Source organism: Panicum virgatum, chromosome 2N (genome assembly GCF_016808335.1).
Source record: "Panicum virgatum strain AP13 chromosome 2N, P.virgatum_v5, whole genome shotgun sequence".
NCBI classification, from domain to species: domain Eukaryota; kingdom Viridiplantae; phylum Streptophyta; class Magnoliopsida; order Poales; family Poaceae; genus Panicum; species Panicum virgatum.
Window position 1 is genome coordinate 50016668 of NC_053146.1, and position 22619 is coordinate 50039286.

The 22619-nt window shown below is 50.2% G+C and overlaps 1 protein-coding gene across 2 annotated transcripts; it reads right to left on the reverse strand.

Moving 5' to 3' along the window:
* Positions 1-616: 616 nt before the first annotated feature.
* On the reverse strand, positions 617-22610 carry LOC120660975 (putative wall-associated receptor kinase-like 16). 2 transcript variants are annotated; one of them, XM_039939644.1, is made up of 5 exons: positions 3554-3579; positions 2975-3453; positions 2336-2780; positions 2077-2232; positions 617-1957 (listed from the first exon to the last, which is right to left on the reverse strand). In XM_039939644.1, the coding sequence occupies exons 2-5, from the start codon at positions 3398-3400 to the stop codon at positions 783-785; spliced, it is 2202 nt and encodes a 733-aa protein (XP_039795578.1). In that variant the 5' UTR covers positions 3401-3453; positions 3554-3579; the 3' UTR covers positions 617-782. The 2 variants fall into 2 exon arrangements, with proteins under 2 accessions (XP_039795578.1, XP_039795577.1); XM_039939643.1 differs by lacking the exon at positions 3554-3579 and adding an exon at positions 22037-22610 and having other exon boundaries at positions 619-1957; positions 2975-3525.
* Positions 22611-22619: the final 9 nt, after the last annotated feature.

Here is a 22619-nt window from a genome sequence, read left to right on the forward strand (position 1 = left end):
TATATATATATGTATACATATGTATGTATATATGTATATATGTATATGTATATGTCTATATATATATGTCTATATATATATATATATATATATATATATATATATATATATATATATATATATATATATATGCACCATTGCGATGCTCTTGATTTTCTATGTATAGAAGTGTATACGTTGGATAAGGCCGTTTGCCATGACTTGGTTGAACTCTCTCATAGATGGAGGCATCTTGCCTTCCTCTGTTTTTGGTGAAAGATAATCTTTGGGCTGTAAAACCGAGAAAAAAAAACATTTAGTCCCATATCTTCTTGAGGGATAACATCTGAATATAAGGTCCTGTTGAGGAATAAAAATTGTTGCCAGGCAAGTAGTAATTATTTAGTGAAGCTTCCTTACTCCCGCAAGCTGTCCGAATTCTATGGAACTTAATTCAGTGAAATGGTGCTATACTGAATGTTCTGATCGTAAACATATCTGGCCATTGTTACTCTGAATCACATTATAGACAGATCAAGTTTTGCTTAGTGGATTTAAAACTTGATCTCATCATGGATGTTGCTCTACTATCCTTATTTTTATTTTTAATAAAGGATGTTAATATCTCTACACCGGAAATAGCAAGAAATAAATGTAATAGCCATGGCAAACATCATCTCGGTGGGCCACAAGCCCACAAAGAAATAATTCTTCTACAAAGTCTAATTCCTAAAAACAAACTAAGAAAACAATTACATCACCTTCAATCCATAATGCAACAAAACAATGGCACGCACAGTTGGCTAACGCCCTGATTCCAAGCCCATAGCAACTCTTTTTTCAATGCTGAAAGCTTCTGTAGTAACAGCCGAGCTGACCATAGACATAGAGCTCTCTCCAAGCAAGTTGTCCAACTCTTCAGAATTTTCATGTGCCCATGGATGCTGCATGACCTTCCTCAACCTCCCAAGATTATCTGCAACCTCCATCATTGATGGCCTATTCACACCACTCATGTCCAAGCATTGCCTCGCCAACTCTGCAATCTCCTCGAGATACTCCAGATTCTCATTGCTCTTGATTTGATCATCAAGGATATCTTCAAGTTTGTTTTCCTTCATCACGGATAGAAACCTCATCGATAGACTCTTCTCATGTTCAGGCCCTTCAAGGTTGAGTGCCTTCTTGCGCGTGAGCAACTCTAGGAGAACAACTCCAAAGCTATACACATCGCTTTTATCTGTTAGTTGGCATGTTTGCATGTACTCCGGGTCAAGATACCCACAAGTTCCTTGGACTAGCGTGACAAATTGCGATTTGTCGCTTGGTGCTAGGATGGACGCACCAAAGTCGGAGACCTTTGCTGTGTAGTCACCATCCAGGAGGATGTTTGTAGATTTGACATCACCGTGGAGGATTGGTGGAGATGCGCAGGAATGAAGGTAAGCTAATGCCTCTGAAGACTCACAGGCAATCCTCAAGCGAGTGCCCAAGGAGATGTGTCGGCCATGATTACCATGGATTAGATCGAACAACGTACCATTTGGGATGAACTCATACACTAGCATGGGCACTTCAACTTCAAGGCAACAGCCGAGGATCTTGACAATGTTCTTGTGGTTGATTTGGGATAGGATTAGCATCTCCTTGCCGAATTCTTTCTTGTGTTGCTCATCGATTGTCATGCATCTTTTCACGGCTACTTCGACCTCGGTCTTCAAAACTCCCTTGTAGACTTTGCCATGGCCTCCATGGCCAATGACCCAATGCTCATCAAACCTGTGTGTGGCTTGCTGTAGTTCTTCTTCCGAGAAGATTTTGAAGGCAGTGCCTTGTTGTGATTTCATCTCCTCGAATAGTATCAGACCACCATGCTGCCGAAAATACTTTTGTTTGATGCGGTGCAGCTTACGCCTCTCTCGGATTAGGTATGCACAAGTGGCGACTATGAGAAGAACAACTAGCCCGACACTTCCACCTGCATGCATGATTATACAAACTGATTACTTCCACTTGACCCCTACCAATCATTAAAGCACACCAAATGCCACCAGAAGTGAAACCCCAAAATTAAAGGTTCCTCAGACCGCAACCTACCAACAACCGGCGCCACCCAAATTGACTTGTGAGCTTTCACGCAAAGGCCATTGATCCTATCTTGTCCAGGCGGGCATGAACAAGTGAAATGCCCCTGTGTATTTTTGCATATTCCAGCGCATGGGTAAGTAACATTGTCTTGGCACTCATCGATATCTGGAAAAGGTGCAGCACTGATTTTGGTTAAAATCATTCAATTTCTTTTCAGCGACCAGGAGAAACACAAGGGAAAATAAGGGCATGAAGCAGAGATAGGAACCTGTGCAACCGTCAGAGACGTATGGATTGCCTTTGTATCCTGGGGAGCACTTGCAGCGGTAACCCACGTAGTTGTTGTCGATGCAGTCGCTGTTGTTGCTAACACACGCATACGTAGTCTTGTTAGTTCTGGCTTGCCCACATGTGTTCCGTGCTACCCCCCATTCTAGCACAGTTGGTATCAGCGAGTTGTCCATGTCGTAGAACACCGTTGAGGTGAGATAGGTGGTGCTGAAGTTGAAGGCTGCGGTTTCCATCACTGCGATATAATTGCAAGGGGTGCTCTGCCATATTTGGCTGGTGTTGTAGTCCACATTGAAATAGCTTATGTATTTCTTCACACCTTTCGGTAGATCTGCCTGGCAGCACCCATCTCCATCTGCACCAGAGCACGAGCTGTTCTTGAGTGCTTTTATGTCGCATGTTGACGAGCACCCGATTATGTACTGCATTCATGATGGTTTGAACACGAATCAGTTAGCTGCTGAGTTTGGAGAAGTAATAATAGACTTTACTTATGATGAGTACTTTCTCTCGATTGTGTACTCTGTTTTTTTTTTCAAAAAAACAAAACTGCTGAATTTGGGCATGTATATATTGAGAGAGCTGAAGAACGTTGAGGTATTAGTGGACTACTTACGGAGTCACTCCACATGTAGGCGAGACTTTTGCATCCGATGACAATGACTTTGTTATCATCTGCTGAGAGAACGTATTGGTTGCCAAGCCACAGCTGTGCGTTGTTGTAGAGCATCCCGTTGGTGGTTTGGTCGTAGCACTGCCGAGAGATCCAAGTCTTCACCCAGGCCTTGCCGTCGGGTACGGAGATCTTGATCACCTCCAAGCCGCCATGAAACAGCTTGGTGGCGCGGCCCACGGTGGTGCAGTTGAGCACAAATCCGTCGTGGATCGCGCACTGCGGGTCCAAGCCATACGGGTACGGGACGTCCATCTCGCCGCACCTCGCTGAACAGCCTGGTCCCCTCGCCGCCGGGACGTCGGCCGCGGCGGCGAGCATCCACACGGCCGGAAGCCCGAGCAGAAGCCATGAGAACTTCATCTCCATGGGTGCCCCCTTTGGATCAGCGTGCCTGCGTAGTTATTGGCAGGCCTAGGAGACTATAAAGGCAGAGAGGACTTGGGATTAACAGCTGGTTGTGAACGCATGGCATAGGCTAACGAATGGACGACCTGTTCTCGTTTCGCAATTTGCAGCTACCTTCTGGTATAACAATATCACTAGTGCATGACGCGCGCTATCGCGCGCGTTCCTAAAGTCTTTGTATCTCGTGTTTTTTTCCCTTTCTGCAATTGTTGGCATCCAAAAGCATAATTGGTTGTATGAAAACCACCATAGTATGTCTGAGATTTGTTAATGTGTCAAACCTTCAAGTATTTGTTGAATGGGTCAATAATCCCCTCACTTGGTACATACAATAGATGCAATCCATGTGCGTTAAAGTATTGGGCAAGTTTTTTTTTTAATTTAGTCGACCATAACTTATTTGTTAATTGGCCATCGATCTGAATAATGAAATTTGTAAATTTAGTAGATTGTGATTGTAGAGGAAAAGAATTTACTGGCTTTATTATAAAAAAATATAATAGTACTTGCAGTTGCAGTTATATTACAATGAAAGATATGATATCGTGCCAAAGAGTTCTAGCAGTTGATTACATAGGAACTTACCAGGAAGTTAGGATCCCTGTGAGATTTGGTGTTGGAGCAACATACCATTAGTAAAATAGTTAGTAGGCGTGTATTTTGGAAGAAATAAAATAGTAATAAATAGAAATGTTCAGACCATAGTACATGATGCGATGGTAATAAAGTTTCTCCTTTCTAAGTGCCGAAGGCCACTAATCAACTTTGGTGACGCTGCTGATTGAAGCTAAATTATCCTGGAATATAAATATTTTATCTGGGGGCAAGGCTTCTTGACTTTACATAAATCGTTTGATAGAAGCTGAATGATCTTGGAATATCAAGATTTTGTAGAAGAGCAAGGCTTCTTTGCTTTACACAGAATCGTTTGACAAAGTACTGGTAAAAGATTACCAGAAGAGGATATGGTCGGAGTAAACAAGAAGAGGAGAACCTGGAAAAAGCACAAGTCCAATTGTATGCTACGGATCTGGAGTAATTTTGTGGGACACGTGCAATGTCATCATAGGTCAAGAACAAGAACTCTTCTATGATAGGCCATTTATATGATCAGCATGACAAGAGGAAGCATAACTTGTCAACGTTTTCATACTTGGAACACGAATACCTGCAAGTGAGCAGTGAACCGTGTTGTTAGTGATCATACGAAGGATAATTTTTTTATGTTTTCACACTATTTTCGTACCTATTTTCAAACTCTTTTGTACCTAGTTTCACGCGATCAGCCGAGTAAGCAGTTTTTTTTGTCTGCTACTAATTGCGTCTTCACGCATCACCACGTCACACACCACTGATCTAGCTAGTCAATCATTCAACCTTGTACTGCTGAAATAGAGTATGCAAATGCAGAGAACTGAAAGCAGTTAATTAAAGAAAATGTATACTCGATCTTTGCGCAGGCAATACAACAAGCAAGCAGTATGCATCAGAACTGAAATAGAAAGAGGGGATGGACACTTGAGCTACATGTTAGGCTTGCATGTCCTACCGATGATTTCTGAAAAGATCAGGCAAGATATGAACTTATCCATTCTTTGATCTCTCTAGAATTAGTAACACAAGTAGTATCTCAGTCCATGAAATCCAAGGGCTAAGAAAATAAATTTAGGTAAAGAGTTAATATCAGAGCAGATAAAATCAATTCTGTGGGGTTAAGGTCCAATAATGATGTTTCATAAACTGAAGGAGCTTATCACCTACGCCCCTTTTCCCTTATCTGATCTACAACTATGCATTTGGAGAAAAAAACATTATGAAATTACCTTTGTTGAAAATGAATCCCTTCTTGTGGTGAGTTTTGCATTGTTCTGTTGAACTAATTGTCTAAAAGATACATGATGAAGGTGCAAATATCAATCTACATATGTGTATATCCCAATCAGTCATATATAAGATTAACTCTGAAAAGGAAACTATGTTATTAAAAGGGTACATTTTTTTAAAAAGAAAACCATAACAAAATAATCTTCAAAGCTTGCAAGCTACTACTGTGTATAAATAGCAAACGCTGTAAGCAATATCGTAGCAAGCCATCTATGTGTGAGTAATATTTTGAGCTAATCATAGAGATAGGAAGGGTGTTTTTGATGGTTCTAACTTGGTATACCTAGAAACAAAAGATCCATCACAGCTCCAACTGATTATCTATTTTAGTGGTCCTGATGGGAGAAACAATTTGTAAATTTGAACCAGAATCCTAATAGGAGTAAGGCTCAAACTTAAACCATGTCGATTCAATGTTGTTGATAAAGTGTATCAGTAAAGGTGCTACCAGTTGCATAATAAGAGAACTGGCACTCTAACCTGCATGGATCCAGTTGATAAAGTGGGTCACTAAAGTATCTAACGAGGCTTTACTAACTACTCTAATTGTGCTAATTCAATGGAATTATCTTCAACATTTTTCTTAACTAAGAATAGGTATGGCAAGTGGCAGTACATAACAGCAGCCTTTAACAAGGTCAGCCAAGAATTCCATCCGAACATCAACATATATACTGGTTATTTCCCCTGATGAAATTTTTTGCTGGCTGGTGCTGAGTTTATAGCCTGCAAAGAATCAAACAAAGAATTAGGAATCTCTAAATTTATAGAAGGCATGTGCAGCTTTATTTTAACTCTTTTCCAGTTTACAATACGAAGTCTGATTCAATTGAAATATATATGAGGAACATAGCTATTTGCATGGTATTTGACCCAGTCAATATAAAAGAAAATATCAAAATTTGGAAGTGAAGGTCATACTAAAAGTCATGCAAATTAATAGTAGTAGACGTTGGGTAGTTTCTGTTCATTGGCTGGATGTAATATAACGAAATGCTTGGGAAATGAGAGTATCAGCAGCATTATATGTAGATATAATATCTGTCCATTAGATTAGAAAAGGGGGAAATTGCTTGGATAAGTTTGCTGTGCGGATTAGTGGAAATACTGGTTTGGAGTTGCATGAATAAATTCCTCGATGTAGCATTTGTAGTACTTGAATTGCTACGCATTAGTTACCAGGTAGGGAAAAGTGGATATGCACTGGAATTAAATCGAAACTGCAACGCTATAAGATGACCACAGATTCTACAACGGCTGCACAAGAGGAATTATGACCTCGCTGGACGGTAGACACAGGCCGGAGGGAGAAGCACCTCGTCCAGTGTAAAATCCCGAAAACTCACTAAAATAAATCATGCGATAAAGTTGTTTTTGTCGTTGAGCTCGACTCAAACCCTGAACCCTAATTCCCAGAACCTCTCCCGAACAACCCGACACCCGAGTTCAACCCACGTCCCATCTCTTTCCCATCCAACGCGACGCGTCGTGACCGGCCACCACGAATCCCGCTCCCTCTTTTTTCCCTTCTCCTTTTTCCTCTCTCCCCCTCCGACCGCGTGCCCCACCTCCTGCGGCCCGCACGCCACGCGTGGCCGACCGCGGCCGCGGTCGCCGCTGGCGCACACCGCCCCCCTCCTTTTTCCTTTCTCTCTCTCCCTTTTCCCCATTTTCTTTTTCTTCATTTCTTTTCCTATTTTCTTTTCCTTTTTCCCTTCACCCTTTTTCCTTTTTCTTTCTTCCCTCTTTCCTCTCTTCCTTCCCCGTCGCGCCTGCCCCGAGCCGCCTCCCGCCCCGAGCACCGACGTGCACGGCCCTCCTCCCCGCGCGTCCAGCCCGGCCTGCCCTGCCCGGCCGCGCTTCCTCCGCTCCCGTGCCGCCTGCCCCGAGTGCTGCTCAGCCGCGCCCTGCCATTGCCCCGCACGCGCGCACCTCCACGCTGCCCGGCCGCACGCGCACCAGCGCTGCGTCGCCTGGCCGCGCGCGCCCGCTGCACCGAGGCCGCCGCTTGCGCTGCCCCGGCCCCGCGCACGCCATCGCCACCGCCCGCGCCGCGCTGCATCGACGCGGTGCACGCGCACGCGTGCGCTGCTCGCGCCGTGGTGCCCGTGCACACGCCGCTGCCCCGCTCGGTGCCGCTCGTGCGCACGCGCCGCACCGCCTCGCCCCTGCGCGCCACGACGCGGCCACCTGACCGGCGCCCCGCCATCACCGCCCCGCCGCACGCCGCGACGCCCGCCGCTGGCGCCTCGCCCCGGTCCCGCTCGCCCTGTGCCCGCGTGCAGCCGCCGCGCCGCGCGTCGCCTAGCAGCAGTGCCGCCGCCTCGCCGCCCGCGCCAAGGCCAGCGCCCAGCCTTCTCCTCCACGTGCCACAGTGGGCGGCCTCGACGCCCTCGCCGCCGCACACCGCTCCGCGACAACCTAACGCAGCCGCCCGCCATTACTCCCGCCCGCAAGCCTCGCCGAGCCGCCACCCACCTCCACCGCCTTAGCTCGGCTATAAAAGAGCCCCCGAGCTCCCCGGCCATCCCCGCAACCGCGCTCACCGGCCTTAGCCCTTCCTCCTAGACCGCAGCGCCGCCGCCGCAGTCACTCCCGCCCGCCGCCGCCTGCTCCCGTCGCCCCGCCTCTGCGCGCCACCCTAGCACGAGGTGAGGCCGGGGATCGAATTGCCTCCCCACACCCCTCTCTTTTCCCCCTGTCCCGGGCCGCCGTCGAGCCCCTGGCCGCCGGGATTGACCGGCGCAGAGGCCCCCTCCCCCTCCTCTGTTCCACGCCGACGGGAGGAGGAAGAGGATGGCATTTTTGCCAAGAACCCCCTCCACTTTCCTCTAATCAGTAAAGAAACCCCATCCTTTTAAGCCCTTTTTCAATTAAACCCCCCCTTTTTGTTATATTCCCAAAACAAACCCCCACCTTATAAACTTAATTACAAATAAAACCCTGACCCTTTTAGAATAACCCAGATAATTTCTAAAATATAAACCAAGCCCCTGCCTTCTTAATTTTAATTACAATTAGGTCCCTGGACCCTTGTTTAGGCCCTGAACACCCCTTTTTGCCTATCATTTCATGCGCCTAACAACCTCGGATCTACCTAAAACTTTACCACGACTCTCTTAATATAGTTTTGACCATGCCATTAGAAGCACACCAAAAAATATCACTTCATGTCCCATATTTTGTGTGTTTCCGACTCGAGCTCAACGATAAGTCTTCGTTTTCTAAGTATTGATTGTGTGCTTGTTCGTTTACGTTGTAGACCACGGAGTGAACGAAGGAGAACCCGTCAGCGAGCCATACTGTGAGCAGGAGAACGAGGACCAATTCCGCGACCCCGAGCCCGAAGGACAAGACCTCCCCGAAGGCTACGAAGACGGCAAGTTCAATCCCATCCTTTGATGCATGTTTCCGTCCTAGTTTTTATAAACACAACCCAATGGCCTGCTTTATAAAATTGCATATGTTTTGATTGCATGAAAACACGGTTGGATAGCCACCCCTTGATTTGTGATGACCATTCCTTGACCACCTAGATTAATGTCTGTCTTTGCTTGGATGTTAATCGATATTAGAACGCTTAGGACTTTACTCATAATATTATTTATTTTATAAAGAAAATGTGTGCGTATGGGATGGGATAAATGTGGTGTTTTGCAAAGAAAGTTTAGACGGGATGGATGGCATTTCTACGGATTTGCCATTTGGTGTGCTCGTGCCGATGTGGCAGGGCAAAGAAGGGAGATATCCATCTTGTCGTGTCTAAGGACCGAGTTGGTGTGTCATCTCACCTAACTCCACCATCGTGCAAACCACTCGACCGTTGAATGGGCAACGGCGTAGCATAAATCCCACTAGTTGGTGTGATAGCCATCAGGAGAGCTGAGAGCAACGGGTGACTAAGGAAAAGGGATAAGCCCCGAGTGACTTATGCCCGGTTATACCTAAGTGAACGGTCGATGACCCCTTGGTGCATTCCGTGATGGCTAGTCAGGCTTAGCTACGGTGGGTAATGGCTATGTTAGGATCTACACCGACACGACGGTGTTCGAGTTGTGGTATCCTACTTGTGGGTAAAGTTGCACACCTCTGCAGAGTTAAGAATCTATTCGAATAGTCCGTGCCCACGGTATTGGGCGAGTTACGGTGTGGTCACATAACTAGTGTTTCTTTGGGATGGGTTGGTGTGAGTTGTTTTGGAATTGTGTCCGGCAGTTGTGCCGTGTGCTACGACGGACGGGGAGTCCGGTAGCAGTTTTAAAACCTGAACTCTGTGTTACTGCAAAAACTGATTTCTAAAAGGTTTTCCGTAAAATAAACCCCTGCATAAAATGTCGTTTTTCTGCAAATTAAACCGTAACCTTATCCTTGAGTTACTTGTGCATATTATTCTGATTTACCCCCCTCCGTGGGTGTGGTTGGACTTGCTGAGTACGTTTGTACTCACCCCACTCTTACTTTTTACAGAAGAAGACCCAGACTTCGTGCCAGACGACGCTGAGTAGGGTCATCGTTCTACACCCAACCTTGCCTGTGGAACTAGCCCCGTCAAGATGCCTCCGCTGTCGCAGTACTCTGAGCCCGTGGTGGACCCCATGTGGTTCGCGGTCTGGTGTTATGTCGTAGCTTGGTTAATTATTATTATCATCTGTATCGAGTGTCCACCAAGGTTTGTACGGTTTTGAACCATCTGATGTAATAAATGTGGCATCAGCCTCCTAGGACTGGTGCTTTGTATCACATTTAAGTCTTCTCTTATGAGGGGACGCTTCATCCAGGAAGGCCATGGCGGCGCGATGGCTGGGGACGGCAGTGGCGATGTCGATGAACTTGATGCGCTTCATCTCTCGCTCGCAGCTCACGCACCCCACGAGCGTTGTGTATGGGGAGGGGGCCGCGGATGACGAGGATGGGGACGCCATGGCCCGGGTAGCCGAGGGGGAGGGGGAGGCGCTGGCGCAGTAGAAACTATGCCGGGCCGCCAGAGTTTCTTTACCGGGAGTACGACTCCAAAGGCACTCTTCGGTGTGACCTGATGATCTTCATAGCAAGGAGCACCCGCTACCCTGATGTGGACCCTTGGTTCATCTCCACCACTGGATTCCGTTTCCCGGATACCTATCGGAAAGCCGCCCGTAAAGCCCTGCGACGGCTCCGAGTGATCTACAAACATCACCTTCAGCGGACTCCTATGGGATTCTTCCCGCCAACTGAAGGAAGAGGACGCACCTGGATCGCCCGAATGAGAGGACTCGGGAGGGAAGAAGAAGATCTGGAAGACACTGTATCCCACCTGTCCATCTACCTCACCGGCCTGGATGAGCTCTACCGTGAGCAAGCAGCACAGCTAAAGCAACAAGTCCACAGAGCAGAAAAGGCAACCCAGGAGCTGGATGAACAACGGACAAGGACCGTACACGCCGAGTATTCCCTGGCTGCCCTCCAAGTCCAAATGGATGAAAAAGAGGCAGAACTGGAAGAGCAGTGGGCAAGGGCCGCACGTGCCGAGAATTCGCTAGCCGCTCTCCAAGCTCAGATGCGGAGGTACGAGGCTCGCTGGGGAATAGGTGGATGGATAGAGGAAGACGAAGAAGAGGAACCCGTAGAAACTCACTGGGATGTAGGCACTCAGACCGAAGAAGAAGAGCCCGAGGAAACCCATTGGGATAAGGGTACCCAGACCGATGACACCGTGGAACAGTGCCTCCCACTGAAGAAGCGCCCCATCCGGAGTGAGGAAGAATCCCCATGATAGGAGTAGCACCCCAGCTTGGACCATGTCCTAATAATCGTGTACCATGAAGTTTGTACCCCACCGTGTTGTAATAAATATCATCTACTCCCTCGGTGTACCCCAAATATTTGTGCAAGATCTTTACCCTATTTTTGTTTTCAGATGGCTGAGGAAGGATGGACACAGGGCTACTGCCAAGCTGTACCTGGCTTCCCCAGCCTGTTGATCAATGCCCTAGAGAGCCTTGGCGTTATGGAACGCCCAAGGTACTACAACAGAGAGTACGAGCATCATGGCACTCTCCGCTGCAGGGTGATCATAGTCATCGCCAGAAGTGAACGCCACCCCAACATCCAGTCGTGGCGAGTGACCGCTACGAGATTCAGGCACCAAGACACCTATCCCTTGGCTATCAGAAAGACACTCCGCTACCTGTGCCGGATTTTCGAAGAACACCTAGCACCCACACCAATGAGGTTCTTCCCGCCGGCCATCAGAACCCCTGTTTGGGAAGCTCGCATGAGGAGTCTGGAACGACGCCGCCATGAAGAGGACCCTCTGTACCAAGTGGCTAACTACCTAGCCGCTTTGGATCAGCTCTTCGATGAACAAGCCCACCTGCTGAGGGAGCAGACCCATCGCGCTGAGCAAGCTGAACTCGTGGTGAGGCTCCAACAAGTCTGAGCAGCCCAAGCCGAGGCAAGAGCCGCAACCGCGATCAGCAGTGAAGCGGTTGCACAGGAGAGCCTCAGACAAGCCCGAGACCGGCGCATGCAAGAATGGACCAGAAGTGGGACCCCAGTTCTGGCCATCGGAGAAGACCATGTTCTACTTGGGACACCCGTCATAGGATGGGGAACGCTTTTTGGAAGCCCTCGAGCCCCACCCGAGAACCCCGAAGGGTCTACTGCTGTCGAAGAAGGAGAAGCAGCTGCGCAACCCCAAGAGAACGGGAACTTAGAGGACGGCGAGCAAGGACTACTCGCACGTTCTGCCCCAGAAGAAGGCTCGCCCCGCGAGTAGATTGACCGACCCTACCCTATTGTTGTACCCTTCTAGCCCCTTCGGTTTAAGTTGTACCCTAGTATGAACTTGTACCCGGACGTGTAGTACGCGTTCTAGTCGTGTTCCCGTGTTGTACCCTGCTTCGCTTCAATGAAGTTGCTTGTTTGCCTTGTTGTGTGCTTATTGTGTGTGTGCCATTTGGCAGAAGTTAATTCTGCCTTTTCAAAAATACGAATTAAACAACTTAAACATCACCTAATCCCAATCTCACAAAAACCCTACCCAAACTGCAGATGGTTTCTCGAAGCGTCACGAGGGCCTCCCGCGTCAGGGACCCTGCAGCCGCTGATGCAGGAGTACGTCCTAACGGGCAAAACCATCCTCAGGAAGAGCAAGAAGTGAGTCAGGGCAGAGGAGAAAATCATGGGGTCAGTTGGATCCATGTCACTCCAATTTCTTGAAATTGGATCTCATGTTGAAAATCACGCGCATTGAGTGGCGTGATTTTCAACATGACACCCAATTTCACGGAGTTGTGGTGGCATGAATCGAATTTTCTCAAAATCATGATGCGCAGCTGCCACCACCACCACCACCCTTCGTGGACCTGGCACAAATAATCCATAACCAGACTCTCATACTGGAGACACTGGCCAATGCTCTAGTGAACAGGCAGCCACGAGAGCAGACCTTTAATGACAAGCTGACAGCTTTTCTGAGGGCCAAGCCACCCACTTTCGCCGGATCCAGCAACCCCTTGGATGCAGATGATTGGCTCCGTGTGATTCAGAGGAAGCTCGAGCCGTTTGGGTGCCAGGATCGAGATAAAGTCCTCCTGGCAGCACATCAACTCACCGGGACTGTCTTAGCCTGGTGGGAAAATTACTGCGCTGCTGCCAGAGATGCCTCCACCATCACCTGGAATGAATTCGTGAGAGAGTTCCGCCGCTATCACATCCCCTCAGCTACCATGAAGCGCAAGGCAGATGAATTCCGCGCACTTCAGCAGGGGAATATGACGGTAGAGGAGTATACACACCAGTTTATGGAATTGGCTCGCTATGCACCAGAAGAAGTGAACGACGACGAGAAGAAGCAGGATATGTTCAAGAAGGGACTAAATCCAGAACTCAGGACCCTGCTCACCCCTCAGATCTATCCTGACTTCAACACCTTGATGAACAAGGCAATCCTCACTGAGAAGGCCAAGAGTGATGAAAGAAAGGATAACAAGCGCAAGTTCCTGGAGAGCAAGGCCCGCCAGCAGGATCGTTCCCAGAAGGCCAGAAGCTTCAGCTACAATGCACCAAGGTCCCAAGCCCCAATGCAGTACAGAACCCAGTCCCAAGTGACAGGACCACGGCCCCCCAACACACAGCCCAGAAGCCAGAACACCATGAGGACCCCACAGAGTAATGCGAGCCAAGTCACCAACAACAACAGCAATGTGAGGGCCTGCTTCAACTGCCGTGAAACGGGTCACTTCATCGCCGATTGCCCTTATGCCAAGAACAAGCCAGCTACTTCAGCTTTCTCCAACACAGTGAACGGACCCAAGCCAGTGCTGACCGGTGCCAACCGAGTGCCCCTCCGTGGCAACACCAACAACACCAACAATCAGCAGAGGCAATCCCAGCAGTCTTTCGGACGGGCCCGCGTCAACCACATCGACGCGCAGGAAGCTCAAGGAGCTCAGGGCGTAGTGCTCGGTGAGTACCTAGTCAGCTCAACTCTTGCAACAGTACTGTTTGATTCCGGAGCATCACACTCATTTATATCCTCGAGTTTTGTGGAGAAACATAAAATACCTACAGTACTACTAAAGACACCCCTATTAACCCGGACGCCCGGAGGAGACATCAGGTGTCAACTGGGTTGTCTGCGGGTGAGGATTAATTTAAGTGGGGTAGAGTTTCTAGCAGATCTAGTAGTACTTAAGTCAGAAGGGATAGATGTGATCCTTGGAATGGATTGGCTGAGCAAACACAATGGCCTCATAGGTTGTACGGACAAGGTAGTCCATCTAACAAACCCAGAGGGAGTCCGAGTGACCTGTCATACCCGGGAAAGTGGAGCAAACCCGATGGTATTCAGCATGGAAGCCAAGTCCTTGGAAGAAGTCCCAGTAGTGAACGAGTATCCAGATGTTTTCCCGGAAGAACTTCCTGGTATGCCACCAGATAGGGATGTAGAGTTTGTTATTGACCTTGTCCCTGGAACTGCCCCTATAGCCAAGAGACCTTATAGAATGGCAGCCTCCGAGTTGGCGGAGTTAAAGAAACAACTAGAGGAGTTGGAACGGATTGGCTTCATCAGGCCAAGTTCGTCGCCTTGGGGAGCCCCGGTTCTATTCGTCAAGAAGAAGGACGGAAGTATGAGGCTATGTGTAGATTACCGGGCACTAAACGAGGTCACTATTAAGAACAAGTACCCTCTCCCCAGGATCGATGATCTGTTTGACCAGTTAAAAGGAGCCAGGTACTTTTCCAAGATTGACCTGAGGTCCGGCTACTTTCAGCTCAAGATCAGGGAGAGCGACATCCCGAAGACAGCTTTTGTCACCCGGTATGGTCAGTTTGAGTTTACAGTGATGTCTTTTGGACTGACAAATGCACCTGCCTATTTCATAAACCTCATGAACAAAGTGTTTATGGACGAGCTAGATAAGTTTGTCGTAGTCTTCATTGACGACATACTTATTTACTCAAAGAGTATTCAGGAGCACGAGCAACACCTGAGGGTAGTTCTGGAGAAGTTGAGAATGCACAGGCTATACGCCAAATTCAGCAAGTGTGAGTTCTGGCTGGAGAAAGTAGCTTTCCTTGGTCATATCTTGACCGCGGAAGGAGTAGCAGTGGATCCCGAGAAGGTCGAAGCAGTCTCCAATTGGCAGCAACCAACTAATGTCAGTGAGATCAGAAGTTTCCTCGGATTAGCTGGGTATTATCGGAGATTCATTGAGGGATTTTCTAAGATAGCCCGGCCCATGACAGAGCTGCTCAAGAAAGAGAAGAAGTTCACCTGGACGGAGTCGTGTGAAAGAAGCTTCCAGGAGTTGAAGCGAAGATTGACGACAGCCCCAGTGCTAACCCTGCCGGATATTCATCGGGATTTTGTCATCTATTGTGATGCGTCCCGACAAGGATTGGGTTGTGTGCTGATGCAAGATGGGAAAGTCGTTGCATATGCTTCCCGTCAGCTCAGGACCCATGAGCAAAACTACCCAACTCATGATTTGGAACTTGCAGCCGTAGTGCACGCACTTAAGATTTGGAGGCATTATTTGATTGGAAATAAGTGCGAAATCTTTACCGATCATAAAAGTCTGAAGTATATCTTCACCCAACCAGACCTAAACCTGAGGCAGAGAAGATGGCTAGAATTAGTCAAGGATTATAATTTGGAAATTCATTACCACCCGGGAAAGGCAAATGTAGTAGCTGATGCCTTGAGTCGGAAATCCTATGGGCCCAAGAATGACCATTTACAAGAGGAAATGGCACGATTAAACGTGCACATTGTCCCTCGAGGCTCCAGCCAAGTGCTAAACGTTCAATCCACTCTAGAAGAAAGAATCAGGAAAGCCCAGAGAGTGGACAAGGGACTGATGGAAATCCGGAGGCAGACCGGAGAAAATAAGGCACCAGACTTTAGAGTGGATAATAAGGGAACGTTATGGTATAAAGATAGGATTTGTGTGCCCCAGAAGGGAGACTTCAGACAGATAATCATGGACGAAGCCCATAACTCGGCCTACTCCATCCACCCAGGATCCACCAAAATGTATATGGACCTAAGACAGAAATATTGGTGGAATGGGATGAAGGCAGATATTGCACGATTTGTCGCCCATTGCGATACTTGCCAGAGAATCAAAGCTGAACACCAGAAGCCGGCAGGATTGTTGCAACCCCTACCCATTCCAGTTTGGAAATGGGATGAAGTAGGAATGGATTTTGTAGTAGGTTTGCCCAGAACCCAGAAAGGACATGACTCCATATGGGTAATAGTGGATCGACTTACTAAATCGGCTCATTTCATACCCGTACGAACCAATTACGGCGGAGAGAAGCTAGCCAAGCTCTATGTAGAAAATATAGTGAAGTTGCATGGGGTGCCCAGCCGAATTGTTTCAGATAGAGGGACCCAGTTCACCTCTAGATTTTGGAAAAGTTTGCATAAAGCTATGGGCACCAAGCTGGACTTTAGCTCCGCTTATCACCCACAGACAGATGGTCAGACAGAAAGGGTGAATCAGATTATGGAAGATATGCTGAGAGCGTGTGTCCTCACTTATGGCAAAAATTGGGAACAAAGCTTACCCTATGCCGAGTTCTCATACAACAACGGGTATCAAGTAAGCTTGGGCATGTCGCCGTTCGAGGCTCTCTACGGAAGGAAATGCAGAACCCCTCTGATGTGGTCAGAAGTTGGAGAACGTGCTCTAGTCGGGCCCGCCCTCATAAAGGAAGCAGAAGAAAGGGTTGCCGAGATTAGAGAAAAGCTGAAAGCAGCCCAGTCCCGACAGAAAAGCTACGCCGACAAGAAAAGACGGGAAATAAGTTTCAGCCCAGGGGATTTTGTGTATCTCAAGGTATCACCCATTCGAGGAACCCGAAGATTTCAGGTACAAGGAAAATTGGCCCCTCGGTACATTGGACCATACCGAGTTCTGAAGAAAGTTGGAGCAGTAGCATACTGTTTGGATCTACCAGAAGAAATGTCCGATATACATCCAGTATTCCACGTCTCGCAGCTTAAAAGATGTTTGAGGGTACCCGAGGCAGAACATGTGCCAGTAGAAACGATAGATCTACAGCCAGACCTACGATATCAGGAAGTTCCGGTCAAGATTCTAGACACTATCACTAGGAGAACCAGAAACTCCGAAGTATGGATTTGCAGAGTTCAGTGGAGCAGACATGGAGTGGAGGAAGCAACCTGGGAACGCGAAGACGCTCTAAAGAAGGAGTTTCCCCACCTATTTAGGAATCAGCCGAATCTCGAGGACGAGATTCATTTTAAGTGGGGTAGGTTTGTAACATCCCGAAAACTCACTAAAATAAATCATGCGATGAAGTTGTTTTTGTCGTTGAGCTCGCTCAAACCCTGAACCCTAATTCCCAGAATCTCTCCCGAACAACCCGACACCCGAGTTCAACCCACGTCCCATCTATTTCCCATCCAACGCGACCCGTCGTGACCGGCCGCCGCGAATCCCGCTCCCTCTTTTTTCCCTTCTCCTTTTTCCCCTCTCCCCCTCCGACCGCGTGCCCCACCTCCCGCGGCCCGCACGCCACGCGTGGCCGACCGCGGCCGCGGTCGCCGCTGGCGCACACCGCCCCCCTCCTTTTTCCTTTCTCTCTCTCCCTTTTCCCCATTTTCTTTTTCTTCATTTCTTTTCCTATTTTCTTTTCCTTTTTCCCTTCACCCTTTTTCCTTTTTCTTTCTTCCCTCTTTCCTCTCTTCCTTCCCCGTCGTGCCTGCCCCGAGCCGCCTCCCGCCCCGAGCACCGCCGTGCACGACCCTCCTCCCCGCGCGTCCAGCCCGGCCTGCCCTGCCCGGCCGCGCTTCCTCCGCTCCCGTGCCGCCTGCCCCGAGCGCTGCTCAGCCGCGCCCTGCCATTGCCCCGCACGCGCGCACCTCCACGCTGCCCGGCCGCACGCGCACCAGCGCTGCGTCGCCTGGCCGCGCGCGCCCGCTGCACCGAGGCCGCCGCTTGCGCTGCCCCGGCCCGCGCACGCCATCGCCACCGCCCGCCGCCGCGTGCATCGACGCGGTGCACGCGCACGCGTGCGCTGCTCGCGCCGTGGTGCCCGTGCACACGCCGCTGCCCCGCTCGGTGCCGCTCGTGCGCACGCGCCGCACCGCCTCGCCCCTGCGCGCCACGACGCGGCCACCTGACCGGCGCCCCGCCATCACCGCCCCGCCGCACGCCGCGACGCCCGCCGCTGGCGCCTCGCCCCGGTCCCGCTCGCCCTGTGCCCGCGTGCAGCCGCCGCGCCGCGCGTCGCCTAGCCGCCCGCGCCAAGGCCAGCGCCCAGCCTTCTCCTCCACATGCCACAGTGGGCGGCCTCGATGCCCTCGCCGCCGCACACCGCTCCACGACAACCTAACGCAGCCGCCCGCCATTACTCCCGCCCGCAAGCCTCGCCGAGCCGCCACCCACCTCCACCGCCTTAGCTCGGCTATAAAAGAGCCCCCGAGCTCCCCGGCCATCCCCGCAACCGCGCTCACCGGCCCTAGCCCTTCCTCCTAGACCGCAGCGCCGCCGCCGCAGCCACTCCCGCCCGCCGCCGCCTGCTCCCGTCGCCCCGCCTCTGCGCGCCACCCTAGCACGAGGTGAGGCCGGGGATCGAATTGCCTCCCCACACCCCTCTCTTTTCCCCCTGTCCCGGGCCGCCGTCGAGCCCCTGGCCGCCGGGATTGACCGGCGCAGAGGCCCCCTCCCCCTCCTCTGTTCCACGCCGACGGGAGGAGGAAGAGGATGGCATTTTTGCCAAGAACCCCCTCCACTTTCCTCTAATCAGTAAAGAAACCCCATCCTTTTAAGCCCTTTTTCAATTAAACCCCCCCTTTTTGTTATATTCCCAAAACAAACCCCCACCTTATAAACTTAATTACAAATAAAACCCTGACCCTTTTAGAATAACCCAGATAATTTCTAAAATATAAACCAAGCCCCTGCCTTCTTAATTTTAATTACAATTAGGTCCCTGGACCCCTGTTTAGGCCCTGAACACCCCTTTTTGCCTATCATTTCATGCGCCTAACAACCTCGGATCTACCTAAAACTTTACCACGACTCTCTTAATATAGTTTTGACCATGCCATTAGAAGCACACCCAAAAATATCACTTCATGTCCCATATTTTGTGTGTTTCCGACTCGAGCTCAACGATAAGTCTTCGTTTTCTAAGTATTGATTGTGTGCTTGTTCGTTTACGTTGTAGACCACGGAGTGAACGAAGGAGAACCCGTCAGCGAGCCGTACTGTGAGCAGGAGAACGAGGACCAGTTCCGCGACCCCGAGCCCGAAGGACAAGACCTCCCCGAAGGCTACGAAGACGGCAAGTTCAATCCCATCCTTTGATGCATGTTTCCGTCCTAGTTTTTATAAACACAACCCAATGGCCTGCTTTATAAAATTGCATATGTTTTGATTGCATGAAAACACGGTTGGATAGCCACCCCTTGATTTGTGATGACCATTCCTTGACCACCTAGATTAATGTCTGTCTTTGCTTGGACGTTAATCGATATTAGAACGCTTAGGACTTTACTCATAATATTATTTATTTTATAAAGAAAATGTGTGCGTATGGGATGGGATAAATGTGGTGTTTTGCAAAGAAAGTTTAGACGGGATGGATGGCATTTCTACGGATTTGCCATTTGGTGTGCTCGTGCCGATGTGGCAGGGCAAAGAAGGGAGATATCCATCTTGTCGTGTCTAAGGACCGAGTTGGTGTGTCATCTCACCTAACTCCACCATCGTGCAAACCACTCGACCGTTGAATGGGCAACGGCGTAGCATAAATCCCACTAGTTGGTGTGATAGCCATCAGGAGAGCTGAGAGCAACGGGTGACTAAGGAAAAGGGATAAGCCCCGAGTGACTTATGCCCGGTTATACCTAAGTGAACGGTCGATGACCCCTTGGTGCATCCCGTGATGGCTAGTCAGGCTTAGCTACGGTGGGTAATGGCTATGTTAGGATCTACACCGACACGACGGTGTTCGAGTTGTGGTATCCTACTTGTGGGTAAAGTTGCACACCTCTGCAGAGTTAAGAATCTATTCGAATAGTCCGTGCCCACGGTATTGGGCGAGTTACGGTGTGGTCACATAACTAGTGTTTCTTTGGGATGGGTTGGTGTGAGTTGTTTTGGAATTGTGTCCGGCAGTTGTGCCGTGTGCTACGACGGACGGGGAGTCCGGTAGCAGTTTTAAAACCTGAACTCTGTGTTACTGCAAAAACTGATTTCTAAAAGGTTTTCCGTAAAATAAACCCCTGCATAAAATGTCGTTTTTCTGCAAATTAAACCGTAACCTTATCCTTGAGTTACTTGTGCATATTATTCTGATTTACCCCCCTCCATGGGTGTGGTTGGACTTGCTGAGTACGTTTGTACTCACCCCACTCTTACTTTTTACAGAAGAAGACCCAGACTTCGTGCCAGACGACGCTGAGTAGGGTTATCGTTCTACACCCAACCTTGCCTGTGGAACTAGCCCCGTCAAGATGCCTCCGCTGTCGCAGTACTCTGAGCCCGTGGTGGACCCCATGTGGTTCGCGGTCTGGTGTTATGTCGTAGCTTGGTTAATTATTATTATCATCTGTATCGAGTGTCCACCAAGGTTTGTACGGTTTTGAACCATCTGATATAATAAATGTGGCATCAGCCTCCTAGGACTGGTGCTTTGTATCACATTTAAGTCTTCTCTTATGAGGGGACGCTTCATCCAGGAAGGCCATGGCGGCGCGATGGCTGGGGACGGCAGTGGCGATGTCGATGAACTTGATGCGCTTCATCTCTCGCTCGCAGCTCACGCACCCCACGAGCGTTGTGTATGGGGAGGGGGCCGCGGATGACGAGGATGGGGACGCCATGGCCCGGGTAGCCGAGGGGGAGGGGGAGGCGCTGGCGCAGGAGAAACTATGCCGGGCCGCGGCAGCGGCGGCGTCAGGCTGGGTTGGGAGCGCTGGGGTCCCCCAAACCCATCTCCATGGGACGCCGCACGCGCCGACCTGCCGCACCACCTCGCCTGCGCGTGGGTCCCCGTGCACCGCCGCCTCTCACCCCCGCCGTCCGCTCCGCCCCGCCGCCGGTGGGGTACCCGATTGGCGGCGTCCCAGTGGCGGATTTGGTATGCTCCGTCGCCGCCTCCCACCTCCTGCTCTATCCCGGTCGTCATCAGCCGAGGTCCGCGCCCCTCCCCCCTCCTGCTCCGTCTCGGTCGTTGCCGGCCTCCGCCTTGGTGGATCCCGGCGTACAGGCGGGGGATTCGTCTGGTGGCGGATCTAGCCGACAGCATGGAGGAGGAGGCACGCGGGCGGCGGATCCGGCTGTTATGCGCGCACCACTGCCATGTTGCTGGTCGTAGGCCTTGGTGGAAAACTTGACTGCGCGACGCACCAGTTCCCTGTAGCCGCCGAAGTTACTCGATGCGCCAGTGAGCCTTGCAGCTTCAGATCAATGGTGGGGGCAGCCTCTCTCGGATCAGCGGCGGCTCAAGCGGCCGGAGCAACGCCGTCCCCATACTACGCACGCGGTACTGCCCGGCCGGCCGGCCGCCAGGCCTCGCGATCCTAAGGGACACAGGAGGAGAGGAGGTGGTGGAGGAGGAGGAGGTGGAGGTGGTGGAGGAGGAGGAGGTGGAGGCGGCGGGGAGTAGGAGGAGGAGGTGGTGGCGACGGTGGCGCAGATCCGCGGCGGGGAGGAGGAGCGGTGGCGGCGGCGGCGGCACGCGGCGAGGAGGAGTGGTGGCGGCGGGTGAGCGGGACTACGAGCGCGACGGCGAGGCATGCAGCCCGCAGCACCCTAGCACGTCCGCGGCGGCCGCCGCCTCACCCCGCGCAGCGCCTGCCGCGACAGGCGTGGCCGCGTGGGGTGGAGATGAAGACGGCTGGATCCGAGCAGAGACGAGGCTATCTTCGCGAGGCGAGAAGAAAGCTCCAGAAGAAGTAGAGATATTTACTGCTACAGTTGCATCGCGAGTGGAATGAATACGGGCGCTTGATTTACCATCTGACGGTGAAAATTATTTTTAACGACGTGGACAGCCTCCCTGTGCGCCGCGGGAACGAACTTTCATCAAACAAGTGGTCAATTGACTTCATCTCCGTGGGTGCCCCCTTTGGATCAGCGTGCCTGCGTAGTTATTGGCAGGCCTAGGAGACTATAAAGGCAGAGAGGACTTGGGATTAACAGCTGGTTGTGAACGCATGGCATAGGCTAACGAATGGACGACCTGTTCTTGTTTCGCAATTTGCAGCTACCTTCTGGTATAACAATATCACAAGTGGTCAATTGACCACGTGTGGTCGTCGTCGTTTCGTTCCGTGCATGCATCCTTCCGTTGCCCATTGACTCGTTCTCAAAGAGGCTTCTCTAAGATTTCTCTCACTGGATGAGACATTTTTCTGAACATTAAAAAAAGTAGCCGCCTCATGTTTCTTTGTAAGCACCCGTTGTACAATTTTCCTATTGTACACCCACATTGGCAAGTTCTACATTTTTTTTTGGCACAGATCATTTAATTTTTTTTCTTCAAAAGGATAGAGGAGACTGTTTAGTTTTTTTTAGCATCAGGAGACTGCTTAGTTTTTTTTTTAGCATCAGGAGTAGTGTAGAATACACACGATGGAAGACATAACATACGCTGTCATGGGCTGAGCCGGAAAGTTTATCGGCCCAAGACAAATAAAATTGATGTCAGCTAGAGAAATCTGGCCCATCTTTTAATAGGCTACACATATTTCACTGGACGGATTCAAGCCCAGCCCAACTGGAGCTACTCCCTCTCCGAGACTCCTCCCAAGCCTTTTCCCTTT